Below are 24,510 nucleotides of genomic sequence, written 5' to 3'. Positions count from 1 at the left end.
AGTTGGAAACTGACCCAGCTAGGAAGCAGAATCAGTTGTGCAGTGTTCAGATGTGGTCTGCACCCTCTTTAGAAATCTGCGGAACTGGTTTTTTTTAAAATGCAGATTCTTAGGTTCCATGCTAGACCTGCTGACTTCAAGAGTGGGCATTTTTAACAAGCATCGATAGGAGGTTGTTATCCACTGTACAGTTGGAGACACACGAAGGGACTTTGGAGGCAGACAGACCCAGGTTTGATTTCTGACTCTACTATTTAAGCAGTGTTCTCTTAGTCTGGTTTATCATCCACATAGCCTCAGTCTCTCTTAAATAGGGATGATGATAATACCCTCATAGAGCTGTTGTACCAATTAAATAAGATAATGCACTCATAGTAAGAATGTAATAAATAATAGCTGCTATTATTGATGATTATGGAGCTCTGGTGGCACAGTGGTTAAGAGCTACAGCTGCTGACCAAAAAGTCAGCAGTTCTGATCTACCAGCTGCTCCTTGGAAACCTTATGGGGCAGTTCTGCTCTGATCTATGGGGTCACTATAAGTTGAAATCGTCTCAATGGCAATGGTTACGGGTATTATTAATGTTTATAATAATATTAGTTTTCCTACCTGCTGGAAGCTACTGGATATCCCTTATCAACACCTTTATGACTAGTACAATAGTAGCAACGCTCAACACCTTCATCTTCTACCTTTTCTGAATGATCTAGTCTGTTTCCCAACCTCACTTTCTGTCTCCATACTTTAAAGATTCATAGTTGGGTTTTGTCGTAACTATAATTATTATTATATTTTTGCAATTTAGTCTTTGTCTCATATCCTAAAATATACCCCAGTTGTCTTTATTATTTCTGTTCATGAAATTTCTGACAAGTTTTAAAACACATTCTCTCCACTAGTGAAGATTTTGAAAAATCAGTACCAAACCCGTTGCTGTCGAGTTGATTCCAACTCATAGTGACCCTATAGACAGAGTAGAACTGCCCCACACGGTGTCAGAGGAGTGGCTCGTGGACTCGAACTGCGGATCTTTTGGTTACCAGCCTGAGCTCTTAACCGCTGTGCCACCAGGGCGCCAGTGAAGATGTTAGGTATATTAAAAAAGGATATTTCCATCTGAAATGGTCATAGAAATGCCTACTCATGGATTTTTAAAGCATTGTTCTCATTTGTGCACTTTAATTTTTATTAAACAGCTCAGTTTACGTTATAGGAGCCTTAGAAAGAAATGTATTAACTTTACTTTTTAATATCTATACTCAGGTTTAACAACGATCCATCCATAGACGTCCTCTTACTTACAACTCACGTTGGTGGCCTGGGGCTTAACTTAACAGGTGCTGACACAGTGGTATTTGTGGAGCACGACTGGAATCCCATGCGAGATCTACAAGCCATGGACCGGGCCCATCGTATTGGACAGGTAAGATTCAGCCTCACAGGTGTTAACCTCTGCACTGGGAAGAATACTGCTAAAAAAAGTCAGGGAGCCTTGGTTCAAGTCCCTGATCTGATGTTAACAAGTGTTATGGCCTTGATCAAGGTACCACTTCCTCATGAAGCATTAAATGAAGTGCTTGGGTTAAGAAAACCTGAAACAGAGTCCATCTCTAATGTTCTGTGATTCTCTGCAAACATTTTGAGTTTATGGGACAAACCAAAAAAAAAAAGCCAAACCCCTGTTGCTATTGAGTCAATTCTGACTCATAGCGACCCTGTAGAACAGAGTAGAACTGCCGTATAGGGTTTCCAAGAAGTGACTGGTGGATTCAAACTGCAGACCTTTTGGTTAGCAGCCGTAGCTCTTAACCACTGCACCACCAGGACTCCCCTATGAGGCCAGATAAATAAATAAAATCTAACCTTAATTAGGTAGTAGTATGTATTTAGTATGAGTATGCATGTCCTCTGACTAAGCATCAAAATATACCAATTCATTTGTGCTACAGTAGCTTAACTGTTTTTCTCATTCAGAAACGTGTGGTTAATGTGTACCGATTGATAACCAGAGGAACGTTGGAAGAGAAAATAATGGGTTTGCAGAAATTCAAGATGAACATAGCGAATACCGTTATTAGCCAAGAGAATTCTAGTTTGCAGAGTATGGGGACGGATCAACTTCTTGATCTGTTTACTCTCGATAAGGTAAAGAATTTGTACAATTTGTTGTGTCTTTAGTGAGTTCACAGATATCCTCGTTCTGCTTAGTAAAATTGTTCAAGGGAGCAGCAAAAAGTATTTACTTTACTACCATCTAAATATCCCTTGGAGGGAATTTTTGGTGCCCAGATAAAAATCTTGAGGATACTAGGGGATGTTTGAAGTATCTTCAGTTTCTTACTCCAAGGTGTCTTAGTCTTCTCCTGCTAAAGGACTACTGATAGAACTGGGTCGGGGTTTGTGGCCCTGCCTCATATAAACTGGTGACTTCAGGCAAAATAACTTCTCTGAGCATCAAAGCCCTTGTGAAGCTAACAATGCCTATTTTACTACATGATTATGAGGATAAAATGAAATAATATATGTAAGCACTAGTTGTTTTTGTTGTTGTTAGCTGCTATCAAGTGAGCCCCCGCTCATGGTGACCTCGTGCATAACAGAACAAAATGCTGCCCGGTTCAGTGCCATCCCCATAATCGGTTGTGGATTGGACCGGTGTGATCCATAGGGTTTTTGTTGGCTGATTTCCAGAGGTAGAGCACCAGGCCTTTTTCCCTGTAGCTAGCCGTTGTTATCGCAGATGTCTTCCAACAACAAGCCATAATCAAAAAGCATGCACCAGCTGGAAATATCAGTCTAAAATGTAAAACTATTATAGGGTTGGATGTAAAGCCCTGCATAGGTTTAGAAAATCAACTCCACATTCAGTGTAAATTATGGTGAGAAATTTGCCTTAGATAGTGAAATTAAATTAGCTATAAATTTTAATTGGTTCTGTTGTACTCTGTATGTACTAAACCACATTAGGAATATGTGTCTGGGTGCCACATCTTACACACTTGACAAATGAGTTAGCCCCCAAAAGATAGCCAGAGTTCAATCATGTCATATAAGGTAAGGTTGAAAGAACTAGGGAAGTATAATCTAGGGGAAGAAAGGCTGCATGAGAAAGAGAACAGCAAAGCAAATGTGACAGAATTAACAAGTTTGTAGTGTTTTTATGTTCTTATAATTTTGAAATTCTTTCCAAATAAAAAACTAAAAACAGTAAATTTTAGAGCTGTGGGAAAGAGAATGGGCTATCCTGTGAGACCATGAACTTCTCACTCAGTAAGCACAGTGTTAAAGGCAAGTGTGGTATTTTAAAAGAAGATATAATTTTTGAAGTTAAGAACCTTTCATTTTCTCTTTTCAATCTTCCTTAAGGATGGTAAAGCAGAAAAAGCTGACGCCTCTGCTTCTGGAAAAGCAAGTATGAAATCAATTCTCGAAAACCTGAGTGATCTTTGGGATCAAGAGCAATATGATTCAGAGTACAGCCTGGAAAATTTTATGCATTCTCTCAAGTAACTATCAAATATTGTAAATGCAATTGCTGCTAGTTCAGTTACATTTCTGCTGATATTCAGCAAATTTCAAAGTTTATGGCGAACTTTTAGCTCAATGTGTAAATAGATCTGAAGAATATTCAGCATACGCTGGCACTTGTTTCACTGGGGGGAACAAGTTATTCTCAAATATTTGCACTGTATTAAATTGAAATGTTAATGTGAAATGGTTTAAATTTTACATGCTGAATAGCTGCAGAGCAGAGGAACCAAACCAGGTTTACATGTGCTACCAGGAGGTGTTCTTACTGGGAACAAGCCTCCTATCTTTACATAGTGACTTTGTACAGGATAATATCCATGAGTACTTTAGTGTTCATGTACATTTTTTTATTTTAAATGGAACTTGTTTTTATAACTGATTAAAAAGAGGGCTTTTTTTTTGTATAAAAGCCTTAATGAGCCATAATTTTAAGAAATTATTGGTCAGTCTTGGAACATGACAGAATGTTAGACAATGAATTGAACCAAGTACGTGGTGAAAACCTTTATATATTTAATGCACAGTGTTTTTCAAATCTTTACATCATTTTGTCAACTTTTAAAATATGATATCAGCTATTCTAAATACAGGTAATGGTCTATTTAAGGCTACCATAACATCCTATTAAGAGGGTGTTTTTTTAATTTATCTAAAGGCTAGGATATAGCCAAATTCAAAGAACGTATGTATTCAATAGGTTTCAGTCTTATATATATATATAATATATTTTTTGTAACTATGAACATATGCAGTTTTCCAGAAGTAGATTTTACACTGTTTAGAATTCTAAAACCTATGCTGAAGACTGTTTATTGTAGTAATGCATGACTGAAGCATAAAAGGGAAAAATAATTCCCTTATACACAAACATACATAAATACACATATGCACAGATGTACCTATCCCACATCCAGAAAGGTGCCTAGTATTGGCACTAAAATCATGTAGTTATTCTGGGCAGCAATAATAATTGGGCATGAAGCTGATTAACTAGTGTTAGAAAAGTGAGCTCAATGGTGAGGGTGAGTATATGTATGTATATATTTTATAAATTTCACACTCATAACACTCATAAATTAATACATTGCCTGTGTAAACACATAGATGGGCTATATTTGTGTGTGTGTGTGTATGTATGTGTTGTGTGTACGTGTGTGTATATATATATGTGTATATATATATATATATACACACACACATACAGATTCATTAATAAACATCCCCAAGGTTTGTGGCTGGCCATATACATAGGCATCAGTTTAAAAACCGTCAGACCTCAGCTGTAAAATATGTCGTTTAAAATCATTAAAGTTATATTGTTCTCCAGCATTTAGATGACACGGACATTTGTCATATTTCAGTACTTTGACAACCATACTGTAACATTAAACCTAGCATTCCATAAAAGAATAAAATATCAAATTGAAACTGTAAAGTATATGCAACTGTGTGTTATTTGTAGGAAATGGTCACTAGAAAAAGCAAAAGATTAGAATTAGTTCTGATACAAAGGTTCTGAGGTTTATCACTTTTTTCTTACTAATTAAATGGTTATTTCTTCACTGTTTAGGGTTTATATTCAAATTATAGAAAACCAAATGGAAATTCTTGACTTTGTGTAGAGTAGCCATTGTATACAGCATTAGATACCTGAGCCAGTGCACTTGTTTTTTTTTTTTTTTTCTGGGATCCATTGTACACAGCATTAGATACCTGAGCTAAGTTGAATGTTTTTTTATTAACCATTTATTATTTTCACAAGCCAGTTATTTATAGTATAGCTCACAGTAATTGACATTTCCTAATCATTAATGTACTGTAGTTGTTTTCCCTTGATCTTTAATATAAGACAGACTTTAGATTGGGGGAGGGTGCTTGTCAGATGTAAAATTATCGTTTTCTAATGACCAAAGAGACACTGGTTGTCTTATCTTCTGTGGCTGCCAAAACTTTGCGGTTTTTTTCTAGGAAAATTCTCTACATTTGGGATAGTAAGTTGCCATAATCCCCAATTCTTGTCAGTACTCCATGTAGACCAGTTGGTAGGAGTACAGTATCTACTGTATGTATGTGAAGTAGCTATAAGAATATTTAAGGAACAATATGTCATTAAAGAGAGAGAAGCGGGCAGAGAATTCATACTGTAAAAAGGCTAAGGTGCCCCCCCCGCCCCCCACCGATTCGTAAGGTTAGATAAAGAGCTGGAAGTCGGATATTTAGGAAGTATAAATTTTAAAAGAATTTCATCCGAAAATGTATGGGTGTGTTTAGTAAACTATTTCTAGACAAACAAGAAAACAGTAATAGTGGTTCCTCATAGAGGAAAACAGGGCTCAGGATGAGAGGACAACTTAGTGTGACTATAATTAAAAAATAACCTTGTGAACTTTGAAAAATTAAATCATATTCTAAATTTCCAAATAAAGAAAAACATGTACACAGGTAAGAAGTATACTCAGTTAAGTGACTCATTTAAGGTCATAGCAGTACAGTTTAAAAATAATGGATACATGGGGAAAATTGAACTGAGTGATGAATGATATTAAAGATATGTTTAAAAATGTGACTGCATCCACAAAATAAAGACGTTTGACTGGAGAATGAACAAGTATAATAGAATGTTGATAAATATTTTCAGCTGGTTAATGGTTATAGTGATTCATTGTATATGCTCTCCCTTTAAAAAAAATTTATTATAGAAAACTTTAAATAATTTAAAAATAATTGCAGAATTACAGATTGAGATTATATCAGAGCCTATTATTGCTTCCCTACAGGAAATTAAGTTTTTAGCACTAAAGAAATATTAAAATTTGGGTTTCTCATAGTCTCCATGAGTCAGAATCAATGGCAACAGGTTTGGTGTATGTGTGTGTGTGTGTGTGTGTATGTATATATATCTCCGCATACACTTCTCAAAAAAATGTCTTTCAACAAGAACTTGTTATATCTGGTAATATAGTTGAAACTCTTTGATGTTGAGACTAGTTGAACTGGTATACCTTCTGAATGGCTTATATGAACTTACTCCAAAGTGAATTCTCCAGTGAAGCTGTGGAGAATGTAACCACTTCAAGGCAAAAGTGGGGGAACTATAAGAGCATATAGAAATCATAGAAAAGTAACAAGCATTCCATCATGTATTTGTCTGCTCCAAATATTTAATTCCAATGCAGTCTTCCACCTCCTGGTTAAATACAGACCATCTCAATTTCCCAGAAGATATGCTGGCATTTGTGGACTCTAAAGTTAAATTGATTGTAGGAACATCTGTTACCAAGTGCCAGAGTACTCAATGTGAATCAATAAAATAAAAACTTGAGTTATGGCAGTTACTAGAAGATGTCTGCCATTCACACATGCAGTGTCAGCCTCCATCTCTAAGAAGATAAAAATGGCTTCCTGCCACAAGAAAGAGTCCCTAAGATAAATTCACTTAGACCAATGAGAGTTCTGCTGAGGAATATAGGAGTTGATCCTAATGTGCATGTAGGGACAGAGAGACATGGCTTCAGGCCTACAGGAGAAGATGAACTACAACTTAGTCCTATCTATAAAGCCCCAAAGAGGTCAGGTACAACAAAAAGACAATCCAATTTAAAAATGGGCAAAGGACACTTCACCAAAGAGGACATTCAAGCGGCAACAATCATTAGCCATTAGAGTGAGGCAAATCGAAACTACAATCAGATACACACTCACCTCTGCAAAAATGGCACTGATAAACAGAAAACAACAAATGCTGGCGAGGATGTGTGGAGATTGGAACCCTTATCCACTGCTGATGGGATTGTAAAATAGTATAACCACTATGGAAAATGGTGTGGCACTTCCTCAAAAAGCTAGAAATACCCAGCAATCCCATCCCTAGGTGTATACCCCTGACATCTAATAAGAGACATGAACAGACAGATGCACACCTATGTTCATTGCAGCAGTACTCACAATAGCAAAAAAATGGAAACAACCTAAGTGCCCATCAACAGATGAATGGATAAAGAAACGTACATACATGCATGCAACGTATGCAACAATAACGATGAGTCCTCAAAACAATGTGGATGAATCTGGAGAACATTATGCTGAGTGAAATAAGTCAATCACAAAAGGATAAATGTCTGACTGCACTTTTATAAGAACACAAGACTAGATACATATACAGAGACCAGTGCTCAATTGGTGGTTACCAAGGATGGAGGAATGGTGATGGGAGAGGGGGAAGCACTTCAAGATAATAGACATTTGTTATTTTTGGTGATGGGAAGGGAAGCATCGAGTGTGGGTGAAGTGCACACAGCTTGACCAAAGTAAATGATGTCACTAAGAAGTGCACAAGAGAAAAGGACATTTTTGGTAAACGATATGACATAATTCTGCAATAACATCAACAACCAAAAACTATGAATATGTGGGTACGTGTGTGTGTGTGAATATGTGAGTATATATGCATGCACAGATAGATGTATCTATAGGCATATATACATACAGGTATGTGTGTGCTTGCATATATGTCCATATATAATAAACCACATAGTGGACATGGTTATAGATACTTCTTAGACATAAGCAAACACCTCGGAAGATTGGTTTTCTGGGTTTGAAGGCTTAGGACCATAGTTTTGTGAGGACAAAAATCCTCAGTTAATTGGCATAATACAGTTGATAAAGTACATGTTTTATATCCCAGTGTGGTGAGTAGTGTCTGGGGTCTTAAAAGATTGAGAGCAGCCACCTAAACTATACCTGTCAGTCTACCTATGCAGAACAAAAGAGAAAGAAGGAAACCAAAGGCTCAGTGAAGAAAATAGCCTACAGGACCAATAGTCGACTCAAACCATGGCCTCGTCTACCCTGAGACAAAAGATTTAGATGGTGCCCAGCTACCACTACTGACCATTCTGATCAGGGCCACAATAGATGATTCCTGATAGAATGGGAGAACGATGTGGCACAGAACTCAAATTCTTAAAAAGTCCAGAGTTATTGGACCAGTTAAGACTAGAGGACTCCCAAGATTATCATCCTGAGGTACTTTTTACCTAAATAACAGACTGGTTCGTAAAGAATATCACCTGTGAGTAATGGGCTCCTTTAAAAAATCTGTTTGAGACCAAATAGTCAAAAATTAAAGCAAAGAAGAGAAGGTAAGGGGGCAGGGAAACTAGAGCGCTAGAAATGGTACAAACAGAGTGGAATAAATGAGAATGATGACACATTGTGAAAAATGTAACCAGTATCAAATATTACTAAGAAAAAAATGTAAAAAAAAAAAAAAGCTTATGTATTCTAAAGGAACTAGAAAAACTGCCCATGGACCCAGAAAACCATCTATAAGAAATTAGAATTCCAGGCCTGCACCCCAGATTAGTTTACAATCTGGGTTTATACTAAGTGTATACTCTCGAAATGTGTACTATAGGAACCACAAATTAAAAAATAATCAACTCTGAGATTACAACAGAAGGAAATAACAAAACTGCCCTATAGGCACAGTTTCAGACAGAGTCTCATAGGGATTACCAGAGAGGGAAAAATCCACCGTAAAAACTAAGCTCATAAAACAAAGCAACAAAACAACCTGTAAGAGGAAATGAGCCACCAAGAAGAGTAAACGGATGCAAAGAGGAGAATAAGCTATCTCAAAACTACTAAAAATTTGAGAGGTCATAAAATAAGTTACGTTTAAAATAATTGGATATAAAAATAGGAAAAAAAAGGCTATAAAGTTAGGTAAATTTGTAAAATAGTTCTCGGAATTAAAAACTTGATGGTTATCACTTCAGATTAGACAAATTTTGTGAACGCTAAGCTGGATCTTACAAAATCACCCACAATGGGATACAGAACGATGAATTGACAGAAAATATGAAAGAGCAGGTGAAAATCATGGAAAATAGAAAATCTAATATATACTTAATAGGAGGTTCAGAAGGAAAAAGGAGGTCATGGGAGAAAAGACAAGTTACTTTTGACTGTTTTTTACATACCTCTGTATCCAATTCATCAACAAGTTCTACCTCTCTAGCTCCAAAACATTCCAAATCTGTCCACCTCTCTCCATCTCAACTATAATTCCCACCACATCATGACTTTCCTAGACTACTGTCTTCTAATTGGTTTTCCTGTTTCCAAATTCTCCGGTAGCTTCCTATCACACACTGATCAAATCTGAACTCCTCACCATGGTCTACAAATCCTACAAGTTCTGGTCTCTCTTTATTTCTCTGACTTTGTCTCTTGTCATATTCAAGCATACTTACCCAGTCAAGTCAGTCTGCTGTCCTTGATATACATCAACATAAAGCCAAATTTGACTGTGTGGATCATAACAAACTATGGATAACACTGCGAAGAGTGGGAATTCCAGAACAATTGTGCTCATGAGCAACCTTTACATAGATCAAGAGGCAGTTGTTCAGACAGAACAAGGGGATACTGATTGGTTTAAAGTCAGGAAAGGTGTGTGTCAGGGTTGTATTCTTTCACCATACCTATTTAATCTGTATGCTGAACAAGTAATCCGAGAAGCTGGACTATATGAAGAAGAACAGGGCATCAGGATTGGAAGAAGACTCATTAACAACCTGTGTTATGCAGATGACACAACCTTGCTTGCTGAAAGTGAAGCGGACTTGAAGCACTAATGAAGATCAAAGACCACAGCCTTCAGTATGGATTACACCTCAACATAAAGAAAACAAAAATCCTCACAACTGGACCAATGAGCAACATCACGATAAACGGAGAAAAGATCGAAGTTGTCAAGGATTTCATTTTACCTGGACCCACAATCAACAGCCATGGAAGCAGCAGTCAAGAAATCAAAAGACGCATTGCATTGGGCAAATCTGCTGCAAAGGACCTCTTCAAAGTGTTGAAGAGCAAAGATGTCGCCCTGAAGACTAAGGTGCGCCCGACCCAGGCCATGGTATTTTCAATCACATCTTATGCATGTGAAAGCTGCACAATGAATAAGGAAGACCAAAGAAGAGCTGACACCTTTGAATTGTGGTGTTGATGAAGAATATTGAATATACCGTGGACCGCCAAAAGAACGAACAAATCTGTCTTGGAAGAAGTGTGGTCAGAATGCTCCTTAGAGACAAGGATGGCGAGACTGCGTCTTACATACTTTGGACATGTTGTCAGGAGGGATCAGTCCCTGGAGAAGGACATCATGCTTGGCAGTGTACAGGGTCAGTGGAAAAGAGGAAGACCCTCAACAAGGTGGATTGACACAGAGCTGGCAACAATGGGCTCAAGCATAACAACAATTGTAAGGATGGTGCAAGACTCGGCGGTGTTTCATTCTGTTGTGCATGGGGTCGCTATGAGTCAGAACCAACTCGACCGCACCTAACAACAACAACAACAAAGCCAAATTTGTTTCCATCTTGGTTTTGGTTCTTGTACAGCTGAGTGAATGGTGTCACGGGGAGAGATGTGGAATATTGAACAAGGAACAAATTTCGGGGGTTGGAAGGTAGGAAATCAAGAATTCTCTTTTGGTTATGCTAAATTTGAGGTGTTGAGTAGGCAGGTGATATAAGAGTCTGAAGCTCTAGAGAAAGGGTCAAGATGGAAATTATAAATTTGGAAGACAGTCTTTTAAGCTGTGGGACCTAATGAAATCTCCTGGGGTGTATTTCTATTATGGAATACTATACAACATTGAAACAAATCAATGAGTAAGTTAATCAAAAATGGATGAATCTCTCAAACAATAGTGAAAAAAGGATAAAACATACGGTTTGAGTCCATTTAGATAAAGATCACGAGTAGACAAAAAACATTGTCTAGGGATATACAAACACCATCATAAAAGCAAGGGAACAATTAATACATTTCAGAAGCATGGTTAGCAAGATGCCAGAGAACGGTGAACTGAGATGAGCACACCAAGAGGTTTCAGATCAAAGCAGTGGTCTATCTCTTATGCTTCTTACGCTGGTAGGGGTGGATATGTGGGTGTTATTTATTTTTTAATTTTTATGTGTATGTTATATACTTTGATGCATATTTCAAATTAAAAAAATAAAAATTTAAGTGACAAATATTTACTGAGCAACTCCTACTAAATACAATGAGAGAAGCTCAAAGTCCTATGAGAGAGTACGATATCAAAGTCAACAACTGGTATAGTTACATTAATTTCAGAAAAAATAGCTTTCAAGACAAAAGGTATTACTAAATGATAGTATGTCATAATAAGAGATTCAGTTAGAAAGATAACTCTAAATTGATGTACACTTCAAAATACGTAAAGCAAAAATGGACAAAATTATAAGGAGCTATAAACAAGCCCACTAATCATAGTGGGAGATTTTAACACACCTCTCGGTAGAACAAGCAGACCAGAAGAAAAATGTAATAGGATGTAGAAGATTTTAATAGTACAATTAAAAAATTTGACCTAATTAACATATATATAACATTCTACCCAACTATAGAATATATTCCTTTGGAGGTTCATATGGAACTTTTACCAATACTGGCTATATGCTGAGCAATAATGCACATCCAAACAGATTTCCAGAAATTAAAATCACTTCCAGCCAACATGGTGCCAAAGAAGCACCATGCTGTCCTCCACAGCAAAGACCTGAAAAACTAAGTAAAACAGACAAACAATCCTGGAACCTGAAGTATCAAAGAGCTAAGCCAAGCACCGAATGGAATAAGAAACTGACAGAATAGAGAGCGAGGAGAGATAACACACAGAGGTCCCCTATCAGCTAATGCAGCATGAATTGGCCATCTTCGACTCCTGTCAGAGATGGCGGACAGGGAGCATGGGAAAGCAGCTTCACGGAGCTCCCAGCAGGAGACAGAGCACCTGGTAATCAGCAATACATGCTTTCCCACCTCCCCCATCCTCTTCCCCACTGGTCTATGTCTACACTTCCTGGCTGGCAGTGGTGGCTCGGCCAGCCAGGAAGTGCAGCATCCGTGCTGCTTAGATTTGTCCTGCCCACATTGGAGATCAGCAGAGGGAGTACGGGAGAGCAGCTTCATGAAGTCCCCAGCAGGAGACAGATCACCCAGTAATCAGTGATACATGCTTTCCTAACCTCCACCCTTCTTCCCGACCTCTTCTGCTGACCTCTTCTGCTTCCCACCAGCCGCAGTTCTTGACTGAGAGGCAACTGCTTCAGCCCCGGGCCATTTGGATTCACCCCGCCAACACTGGCCGGCTCCCTGAGTGCCATTTCTCTGTTGCCAATGTTTTTATTCCATTTCTTTTGGTTTCTTATGTGCCTCCCACTAGCTTCCCCTCCTTTCTCTCAAACACCTGGCTCCACGTGCTATCTTTGCTTCCTCTTGAAAGGCTGTGAAGTTCTGCTTTACTGAGTAACCACTCCCCTGACCTCGCTGGTGGGATCCCTGTGGGGTTTTTTGTTTGTTTTCTTTTTACGGCTTGGGAGCCGCTTCTAGTTGGGCTGAATTGCACGGCTTAGAAGCCACTCCCTAGTCTGCAAAGCCACGTTGGTGGGATCCCTGGGGACATTTTTCTTTTTCTCTTTTTTCCTTCATTTCTCGGTTTTCATCTCTCTGTATTTAGCTTCTTTTCCTGTCTCCTGAATACCTCGTGCTGTGTGACATCTGTACCCCCTCCAGCCAGGCTGTACTGCAGCCTGGGAGCCCCTTCCCCAGTTTTTGCAGCCACATCGGTGGGACTCCTGGGGACTTTTTTTTCCAAATTTTTATCTAGTTCTTTTCTTTTTCCCCTATTCTTTCTTTTCCTTTTTTTCCTCTGTTTCTCGGTTCTCATCTCTCCACTCCAATGGCAAGCTCCCTTAGCACACTTTTTGTTTGTTTTTGGCTCCTGTTTCTCTCTCCTCTTTCCCATACCCATATTAGCTCCACACATCGCAACCTCCCCCTTCCTTCCTGCCTACCTGCACCATGTGCTGAACATCACACCCCAAGCAACACAGGCACAGCCTACTGAAACCTGCCCAGCACTGATTCCCTGCCTCTCCTGTCAGCCCTAGTACATGCCACAAACAACCCATCCCAGCCCCTCCCCTTCAGGTGGACCTGCTCTGCTGCACCATAGCTGAGCAACTGGCCCTGCCCATTGAACAAAGAGGTAAAAAGTATCGTGACTACAGATGAGCAAACAGCAAAGAACACACAGCCCGCCTGCTCAGACATAACCAAATAAAACAATAAAGCAGGACAAAACAAACAGATCTACAATCAATAAACGAAGAAGATAACTGCTGGTTGTCCTGAAGACAGCAGACAATATAAAGACTTATATATAAAAAAAAAAAAAGCAAAAACCAGGAGAGGATGGTTCCAGTAAGCGTCCAAAAGAAAACACAAGATGACTTTACAGTAGAAGAAAAGGCACTAGAACTACCTGGCAGGGAATTCAGATCTAAAATATTCAGAGCTATCTAACAGTTGAAGTAAAAAAAAAAAAAAGCAGGCAAAAATGAGGGAAAAATAGACAAATTCATGGAAAAGGCAGAAAAACTCATGGAAAATACAGACAAAAAATGGAAGAATTCTGGAAAATAATACAGGTGCAATATACCAAAATAAATTCACAACTAGAAATACAAAAACAACAATTAGAAATCCAAAAGATAAACAAGATTTCAGAAATGGACCGTGTCATAGAAGGGCTGAGGAGCAGGTTTGAAATGATGGAAGACAGGATCAGAGAAATTGAAGACAAACACTTGGCTACAACTCCGTCTGAGGAAAAATCAGAAAGACAGAAGAAAAATGAAGAGACCCTGAGAATTATGTGGGATACAATCAAAAGCAAAAATTTGCAAGTGATCAGAGTTCCAGAACGGGGAGAAAACAGAAAACACAGAGAAGATCATAGAAGAATTGCTGACAGAAAACTTCCCTAATATCATGAAAGATGGAAAGCTGACCATCCAAGAAGCTCAGCAAACCCCATATAGGATAGACCCCAAAAGAAAATCACCAAGGCATATCATAATCACACTCGCTAAAACTGAAGACAAAAAATCCTGAGAGCAGCTCAAAAACAAAAAGTCACACAGAGAGGAGAAACAATAAGACTAAGCTCTGATTATTTGGCAGAAACCATGCAGGCAAGAAGGCAATGGGGTGACATATATAAAACCTTGAAAGAAAAAAATTGCCAACCAAGAAAAATATATCCTGCAAAACTCTTGTTCACATATGATGGTGAAATTAGGACATTTCCAGATAAACACAAATTAAGGGAATATGTAAAAACCAAACCAAACTTACAAGTATTATTAAAGGAGTCCACAGTCTGAATCTAGGATGCAAGATTGTACCAGCCAGATAACAGCCTAGGAAATGAACCCTCAAGGACTATCCAAAACCAAAAGAATTACAACAGGGAATCAGAGAGGTTAATCTGTAAATGACAACAACATCAGAACAATAAGAGAGGGAATAAACAGTGTAGATATGTTGTCATTGTTGTTATGTGCCATCAAGTCAGTTCTGACTCACAGCAACCCTATGCACAACAGAACAAAACATTGCCTGGTCCAGAGCCATCTTTACAGCTATCGTTATGCTTGAGCGCATTGTTACAGCCACTGTGTCAATCCACCTTGTCGAGGGTCTTCCTCTTTTCCACTGACCCTGTACTCTGCTAAGCATGATGTCCTTCTCCAGGGACTGATTCCTCCTGACAACATGTCCAAAGTATATAAGACACAGTCTTGCCATCCTTGCTTCTAAGGAGCATTCTGGTTGTACTTCTTCCAGGACAGATTTGTTTGTTCTTTTGGCAGTCCATGGTATATTAAATATTCTTCGCCAACACCACAATTCAAAGGTGTCAATTTTTCTTCGGTCTTCCTTATTCGTTGTGCAGCTTTCACATGCATATGATGTGATTGAAAATACCATGGCTTGGGTTAGGCGCACCTTAGTCTTCATGGTGACATCCTTGCTTTTCAACACTTTAAAGAGGTCCTTTGCAGCAGATTTGCCCAATGCAATGCGTCTTTTGATTTCTTGACTGCCGCTTCTGTAGGTGTTGATTGTGGATCCAAATAAAATGAAATCCTTGACAACTTCAATCTTTTCTCCGTTTATGGCGATCATGTTAATTGGTCCAATTGTGAGGATTTTTGTTTTATGTTGAGGTGCAATCCATACTGAAGGCTGTGGTGTCTTTGATCTTCATCAGTAAGTGCTTCAAGTCCTCTTCACTTTCAGCAAGCAAGGTTGTGTCATTTGCATAACACAGGTTGTTAATGAGACTTCCTCCAATTCTGATGCCCCATTCTTCATATAGCCCAACTTTTTGGATTATTTCCTCAGCATACAGATTAAATAGGTATGGTGAAAGGATACAACCCTGACACACACCTTTCCGGGCATTAAACCAGTCAGTATCCCCTCGTTCTGTCCAAACAACTGCCTCTCGACCTAGGTAAAGGTTCCTCATGAGCAAATTAAGTGTGGAATTCCCAGTCTTCTCAATGTCATCCATAATTTATTATGATCCACACAGTCGAATGCCTTTGCATAGTCAATAAAACACAGGTAAACATCCTTCTGGTATTCTCTGCTTTCAGCCAGGATCCATCTGACATCAGCAATGATATCCCTGGTTCCATGTCCTCTTCCAAATCTGGCCTGAATTTTTGGCAGTTCCCTGTCGATATACTGCTGCAGCTGCTTTTGAATGATCTTCAGCAAAATTTTGCTTATGTGTGATATTAATAATATTGTTCTATAATTTCCATATCCAGTTGGATCACGTTTCTTGGGAATAGACATAAATATGGATCTCTTCCAGTTGGGCAGGAAGCTGCCTTCCATATTTCTTGGCATAGAAAAGTGAGCACTCCAGTGCTGCACTGGTTTGTTGAAACATCTCAATTGATATTCTGTCAATTCCTGGAGCCTTGTTTTTCGCCAATGCCCTCATTGCAGCTTGGTCTTCTTCCTTCAGTACCATCGGTTCCTGATCATATGCTACCTCATGGTTGAAATGGTTGAACGTCAACTAAATCTTTTTGGTATAATGACTCTGTGTATTCCTTCCATCTTCTTTTGATGCGTCCTACATCATTTAATATTTTCTCTATGGAATTCTTCACTATTGCAACTCGAGGCTTGAATTGTTTCTTCAATTCTTTCAGCTTGAGAAACGCCAAGCGTATTCTTCCCTTTTGTTTTTTCTATCTCCAGCTCTTTGCACATGTCATTATAATACTTGATTTTGTCTTCTCAAGCTGCCCTTTGAAATCTTCTGTTCAGTTCTTTTATTTTGTCATTTCTTCCTTTTGCTTTAGCTGCTCAGTGTTCTATAGTAAGTTTCAGAGTCTCCTCTGACATCCTTCCTTCTTGGTCTTTTCTTTCCTATCTTTTCAATGACCTCTTGCTTTCTTCATGTATGATATACTTGATGTCAGTCCACAACTCATCTGGTTTTTGGTCATTAGTGTTCAGCGAGTCAAATCTGTTCTTGAGGTGATCTCTAAATCCAGGTGGGATATACTCAAGGTTGTATTTTGGCTCTCGTGGAATTGCTCTGATTTTCTTCAGTTTCAGCTTGAACTTACATGTGAGCAACTGATGGTCTGTTCTACAGCTGGCCTTGTTCTGACTGATAATGTTGAGCTTTTCCATCTTCTCTTTCCACAGATGTAGTTGATTTGATTCCAGTATGTTCCATCAGGCGAGGTCCATGTGTAGAGTCGCCGTTTATGTTGGTGAAAAAAGGTATTTGCAATGAAGAAGTCGTTGGTCTTGCAAAATTCTGTCATTCGATCTCCAACATTGTTTCTGTTACCAAGGCCATATTTTCCAACTACCGATCCTTCTTCCTTGTTTCCAACTTACACGTTCCAATCACCAGTAATTATCAGTGCATCCTGACTGCATGTTTGATCAATTTTAGACTGCAGAAGCTAATAAAAATCTTCGATTTCTTCATCTTTGGCCTTAGTGGTTGGTGCATAAATTTGAATACTAGCCACATCAACTGGTCTTCCTTGTAGGTGTATGGATATTAACCTATCACTGACAGTGCTGTACTTCAGCATAGATCTTGAAATGTTCTTTTTGATGACAGATGCAACACCATTCCTCTTCAAGCTGTCATTCCCGGCTATATGCTTGTCCAATTCAAAATGGCCAATATGTCCATTTTAGCTCACTGATGCCTAGGATATCGATATTTATATGTTCAATTTCATTTTTGATGATTTCCAATTTTCCTAGATTCATACCTCGTACATTCCAGGTTCTGATTATTAATGGATGTTTGCAGCTGTTTCTTCTCATTTTGAGTCATACCACATCAGCAAATGAAGGTCTGGAAAGCTTTACTCCATGCACATCATTAAGGTTGACTCTACTTTGAGGAGGCAGCTCTTCCCCAGTCGTCTTTTGAATGCCTTCCAACCTGGGGGCGTTCATCTTCCAGCACTATATCAGGCAGTGTTTAGCTGCTATTCATAAGGTTTTCCTGGTTAATTCTTTTCAGAAGTAGATGGCTGGGTCCTTCTTCCTAGTCTGTCTTAGTCTAGAAGCTCAGCTGAAACCTGTCCTCCATGGGTGACCCTGCTGATATCTCAATACCAGTGGCACAGCTTCCAGCATCACAGCAACACGCAAGCCCCCACAGCACGGCAACCTGACAGACACCTGAAGGGGTGTACGTATAGAACTTTCTAATGGAGAGGAAAGCAAGGCAATACCAAGTAATAATAGGCTGGTATGAACCTAGGAAGATAAGGGTAAATTTCAAGATAACCACAAAGAAAGTTAAACCTTCTCATCAAATGAGAGAAGAAAAACATAAAGTCTCAATCAAAACAAAATCTACAAAACAATAGAAATCCACAAACAAAAGGAATTAAGCACAGGAGAGTAAGAGGAACAAAGAAAGTCTCAGCACCATGAAAAAAGTACTACAAAATGACAGCAATAATCTCACACCTCTCAATAATTAAACTGAATGTAAATGGCCTAAATACACCCATAAAGAGAGAGTGACAGATGGATAAAAAGGCCTAAATGCACCCATGAACTAAAAAACCAGATCTATCAATATGTTGTCTACCAGAGACACACCTTAGAAACAAAGATGTACATTTATTAAAATTCAAAGGATGGGGTGGGGGGGGGGAATTAGGCAAATAACCAGCAAAAAATAGTAGGAGTGGCAATACTAATCTCAGATAAAATAGACTTTAAAACAAAATCCACCATAAAAGACAAAGAAGGGCACTATATTATGATTAAAGGGACAATCCACCATGTAGATATAACCATAATAAACATCTGTGCACCCAATGACAGGGCTCCAAAATACATAAACTCTTAACAGCACTGAAAAGAGAAGTTGCCAGCCCCACAATAATAGTAGGAGACTTCAACACATCACTCTCAGTAAAGGACAGAAAATCTAGAAAAAAACTCAACAAAGATACAGAAGAGCTAAAGGGCACAATCAACCAACTTGACCTCATAGACATATATAGAATACTACTCCACCCAACGGTGGCAAAGTACACATTATTTTCCAACACATCTGGAATGTTTTCCAGAGTAGACTACATCTGAGGCCACAGAGCAACCCTCGACAAAATCCAAAACATTGAGATAATACAAACGTATCTTCTCTGACCACAAAGCCATCAAGGTAGAAATTAACAACAGGAAAAGAAGGGGAAAAAAAACCAATTACATGGAAACTGAATAATACCCTGCTTAAAAACTACTGGGTAATAGAAGAAATCAGAGGTGGAATAAAAAATTCCTAGAACCAAATGAGAATGAAAACACATCATGCCGAAACCTTTGGCACACAGCATAGGCAGTCCTCAGAGGTCAATTTATAGGAATAGATGCACACATCAACTTGAACAAATAGAAGCTACACAACTTGAACAAATAGAAGGACAACAGCAAAAGAAGCCCACAGTGACCAGAAGACAGGAAATAATGAAGATCAGAGCAGAAATAAATGAAATAGAGAATAGAAAAACAATAGAAAGACTCAACAAAACCAAAAGTTGATTCTTTGAAAGGATCAACAAAATTGACAAACCACAGGCCAAAGTGACAAAAGAGAAACACGAGAGGATGCAAATAACCCAAGTAAGAAATGAAATGGGGGACATTACAACAGACCCAACTGAAATAAAAAAGGGTCATAACAGTGTTATGAAAAACTATACTCCAACAATTTTGAAACCTAGAAGAAATGGACACATTTCTAGAAACACAATACCTACCCAAAGTAACACAAAATGATGTTGAAAATCTGAACAGACCCGTAACAAGAGAAGAGATTGAAAAGGTAATTTAAAAAAAAAAAAAACCTCCCAACAAAAAAAGCCCTGGCCCAGAGGGCTTCACTAGAGAATTCTATCAAACATTCAGAGAAGAGCTTATGCCAGTACTACTCAAACTATTTCAGAACATAGAAAAAGACACAATACTTCCGAATTCATTCTGTGAAGCCAGCATATCCCTGATACCGAAACCAGGCAAAGACACCACAAAAAAAAATTACAGACCAATATTCCTCATGCATATAGATGCAAAAATTCCCAACAAAATTCTACTCAATAGAATTCAGCATCATATCAAAAAAATAATACACCACCACCAAGTAGGATTCATACCTGGTATGCAAGGATGGTTCAGCATTACAAAATCAATCCACCACATAAAGAAAAGGAAAGAATCACATGATCATCTGAATCGATGCAGGAAAAGCATTCGACAAAGTCCAACACCCATTCCTGATAAAAACGCTGAATAAAATAGGTATAGAAGGGAATTTCTCAACATAATAAAGGGCATCTATGCAAAACCAATAGCCAACATCATTCTTAACAGAGAGAGGCTGAAACCATTCCCCTTGAGAACAGGAACAGGACAAGGATGCCCTTTATCACCACTCCCATTTAACATTGTGCTGGAAGTCCTACCTAGAGAAATAAGGCAAGAAAAAGAAATAAAGGGCATCTAAATTGGTTTTGAAGTAAACTGTCCCTATTTGCAGATGATATGATACTATATATAGAAAACCCAAAAGACTCCATGAGAAAACTACTAGAACTAATAGATTCAGCAGAGCAGCAGGATACAAAATCAACATACAATAATCAGTTGGATTCCTATACACCAATAAAGAGAATGATGAAAAGGAAATCAGGAAAACAATACCATTTATAATAGCCCCTAAAAAAATAAAATACTTAGGAATAAATCTAACCAGGGGTGTAAAGGACCTATACAAAGAAAACTACAAAACACTACTGTAAGAAACTAGACGAGATCCACATAAATGGAAAAACATACCATCCTCGTGGATAGGTAGACTAAACATTGTGAAAATGACAGTTCTACCCAAAGTGATTTACAAATACAATGTAATCCCGATCCAAATACCAACATTCTTTAGAGAGATGGAAAAACTTCCCATTAACTTTATATGGAAAGGGAAGAAGCCCTGGATAAGTAAAGCACTACTGAAGGAGAAGAATGAAGTAGGAGGACTTGCACTACCTGACCTCAGAACCTGCCATACAGTTACAGTAGTCAGAACAGCCTGGTACTGGTACAACAACAGATATATTGACCAGTGGAACAAAATTGAGAACCCAGATGTAAATCCATCCACCTATGGTCACCTGATCTTCTATAAGGGCCCAGAGTCCATCAAATGGGGAAAAGAGTCTTTCTAACAAATGGTGCTGGCAAAATTGGATGTCCATCTGCAGAAAAAAGAAACAGGACCCATACCTCACACCATACACAAAAACTAATTCAAAATGGATCAAAAACCTAGATATAAAGCCAAAAACTATAAAGTTCATAGAAGAAAAAATAGGACCAACGCTAGAGGCCCTAATACATGGCATTAACAAGATACAAACCACAACCAACAACACACAAACTCCAGAAGATAAACTAGGTAACTGGGATCTTCTAAAAATTAAACACTTATGCTCATCAAAAGAGTAAAAAGAGAACCTACGGACTGGGAAAAAAAATTTGGCTATTACAAATCAGATAAAGGTCTAATCTCTAAAATCTATAAGAAAATCCAACACCTCTACAACAAAAAGACAATCCAATTAAAAAATGGGCAAAGGAAATGAACAGACACTTCACCAAAGAAGACATTCAAGTGGCCAATGGGCACATGAGGAAATGCTTGGGATCACTAGCCTTTAGAGAAATGCAAATCAAAACCTCAATGAGGTATCATCTCATCCCAGCATTACTGGCACGAATCAAAAAAATAGGAAATAATAAATGTCGGAGAGGCTGTGGGGAGATCGGAACTCTTATGCACTGCTGGTGGGAATGCAGAATGGTACAACCATTTTGGAAAAGGAAATGGCACTTCCTTAGAAAACTAGAAATAGAAATACCATATGATCCAGCAAACCTACTCCTAGGAATATATCCTAGAGAAGTAAGAGTCATCACACTAACAGACATATGCTCACCCATTTCCATTGCAGCATTGTTCACAATAGCAAAAAGATGGAAACAACCTAGGTGCCCATCAACAGATGAATGGATAAACTGTGGTACATATACACAATGGAGTATTACACAAAAATAAAGAATGATGAATCTGTGAAGCATCTCATAACATGGATGAATCTGGAGGGCATTATGCTGAGTGAAATCAGTCAATCACAAAAGGACAAATATTATATAAGACCACTACTGTAAAAACTCATGAAAAGGAAGAGGGGGGTAGGGATGGAAAAACACTAAATAGAAAATAGATAAGTTGTAACTTTGGTGAAGGGTAAGACAGTGCACAATACCGGGGAAGGCAGCACAACTTGTACAAGGCAAGGTTATAGAAGCTCCATAGACATATCCAAATTACCTGAGGGACCATATTGCTGGACTGAGAACAGTGGGGACCATGGTCTTGGGGAACATCTAGCTAAATTGGCATAGCATAGTTTATAAAGAAAATGTTCTACATTCTACTTTGGTTAGTAGCGTTTGGGGTCTTAAAAGCCTGTGAGCGGCCATCTATGATACCCCACTGGTCTCACCCCTTCGGGAGCACAGAAGAATGAAGAAAACTAAAGATACAAGATGTCATGGATTGAATTATGTCCCCCCAAAAACGTGTGTATCAATTTGGCTGGGCCATGATTCCCGGTATTGTGTAATTTTACTATATGTTGTGAATCGTGCCTCTCTGATGTTAATGAGGGAAAGTGGGTGGCAGTTGTGTTAGTGAGGCAGGACTCAATCTACAAGATTGGATTGTGTCTTGAGGCAATCTCTTGATACGTAAAAGAAAGAAGTGAGCAGAGAGACAGGGCAACCTCATACCGCCAAGAAAGCAGTGCCGGGAGCAGAGCATGTCCTTTGGACCCTGGTCCCTGCACAGAGAAGCTCTTAGTCTGGTGGAACATTGATGAGAAGGCTGACAGAGAGAGCCTTCCCCTGGAGCTGATGCCCTGAATTTGGACTTTCAGCCCACTTTACTGTGAGGAAATAAATTTCTCTTTCTTAAAGCCATCCACTTGTGGTATTTCTGTTATAGCAGAACTAGATGAATAAGACACAAGGGAAAGATTAGTCCAAAGCACTAATGGACCACATCTACCATGGCCTCCACCACACTGAGTCCAGTACAACTAGATCGTGCCTGGCTACCACCACTGCCTGTTCTGACAGGGATCACAATAGAGGGTCCTGCACAGAGCTGGAGAAAACTGTAGAACAAAACTTTAACTCAAAGAGAAAGACCAGACTTGCTGGCTTGACAGAGACTGGAGAAACCCTGAGAGTAAGGCACCTGGACACCCTTTCAGCTCAGTAATGTAGTCACTCCTGAGGTTCATCCTTCAACCAAAGATTAGACATGCCCATAAAACAAAATGAGACTAAAGGGGCATACCAGTCCAGGGGAAGGACTAGAAGGCAGGAGGGGACAGGAATGCTGGTTAATCGGGAGCCCAAGGTTGAAAAGGAAGAGTGTTGACATGTCATGGGGTTGTTAACCAATATCATAGAACAATGTGTGTGCTGTTTAATGAGAAACTAGTTTGTTCTGTAAACCTTCATCTAAAGTACAATAAAAAAAAAAAAAAGAAAACCATACACAGCATCTACTTTCAGCACTTCTATTCAACAGTGTACTGGAAGTTCTAGACAGTGCAATAAGGAAGAAACAAATAAAGACATACAGATTAGAACTTAAGAAATAAAACTCTCTACTTACAGACCACATGATTGTGTATGTAGCAAATCCCAAAGAATCTACAAAAAGAAACTAGAATTAATAAGTGAGTTTAGCATGGTCATGGGATACAAGGTAAAAAATAAAAATTGTGTTTCTATATACTAGCAGTGAAGAATTGGAAGTCAGCGTGGCGAAAGACTGATGATAATACCAACTGTTGAGAACGTGAAGCAACTGGACCTCCTACTTTGCTGGTCAGAGCATAAAATGGTACACCCACTTTTAAAAACTTACTTCCTCTGAAAAGGGGAATCTACAAAAAAAAAAAAAAAAACTTCAATAATAAAATGTTGAAACCTTTTTCTTTGAGATCAGTGGTAGTACATGTTTTGCTGTGTATATTCTCAACAACAAATTAAAAAAATATTAAAAGCTGCTTTAATGTTATTACAGCTATAAAATTCAAAGCAATAATAAACAGGGTGGATTTACTAATAAGGGTAAATCTTACATTTCAGTTACTTTTGCCTCCATGTATGGGAAAGCCTTTGTATTTCACCATAAGTTCAGTTTTCATCTTTTCACATACTGAAGTGGTAATAAATTGTTTCCAAAAGAAAAAAAAATCTCAACCTTATTAGAAATCAGAGAAGTGAAAAGTAATACCACAATGATATACCACTACATACACACCAGAAGGGCTAAATAGCTTACCTTTGGAGAGGGGATGGGGCATGTACTATACTTTGATTTTTAAAGTGCAATTAAACAATCTCAGGTTTCTGTTTGGAAATGAAAATCAACA

General features: G+C 38.5%; 1 protein-coding gene across 2 annotated transcripts in view; it reads left to right on the top strand.

The window, feature by feature from the left end:
• BTAF1 (B-TFIID TATA-box binding protein associated factor 1) overlaps positions 1 to 23,636 on the top strand; it is a 122,287-nt gene extending 98,651 nt beyond the window's left edge. For both annotated transcript variants that reach the window (XM_064269574.1, XM_010589112.3), the window contains 3 exons: positions 1,265 to 1,424; positions 1,976 to 2,146; positions 3,368 to 23,636. In XM_064269574.1, coding sequence (XP_064125644.1) covers positions 1,265 to 1,424; positions 1,976 to 2,146; positions 3,368 to 3,511 — 475 coding nt within the window. In that variant the 3' untranslated portion in view covers positions 3,512 to 23,636. The remainder of the gene's footprint in view (positions 1 to 1,264; positions 1,425 to 1,975; positions 2,147 to 3,367) is intronic.
• The last annotated feature ends 874 nt before the right edge of the window (positions 23,637 to 24,510 follow it).

Source organism: Loxodonta africana, chromosome 16 (genome assembly GCF_030014295.1).
Source record: "Loxodonta africana isolate mLoxAfr1 chromosome 16, mLoxAfr1.hap2, whole genome shotgun sequence".
NCBI classification, from domain to species: Eukaryota; Metazoa; Chordata; class Mammalia; order Proboscidea; family Elephantidae; genus Loxodonta; species Loxodonta africana.
This window is presented reverse-complemented; position numbering and strand designations above follow the sequence as displayed.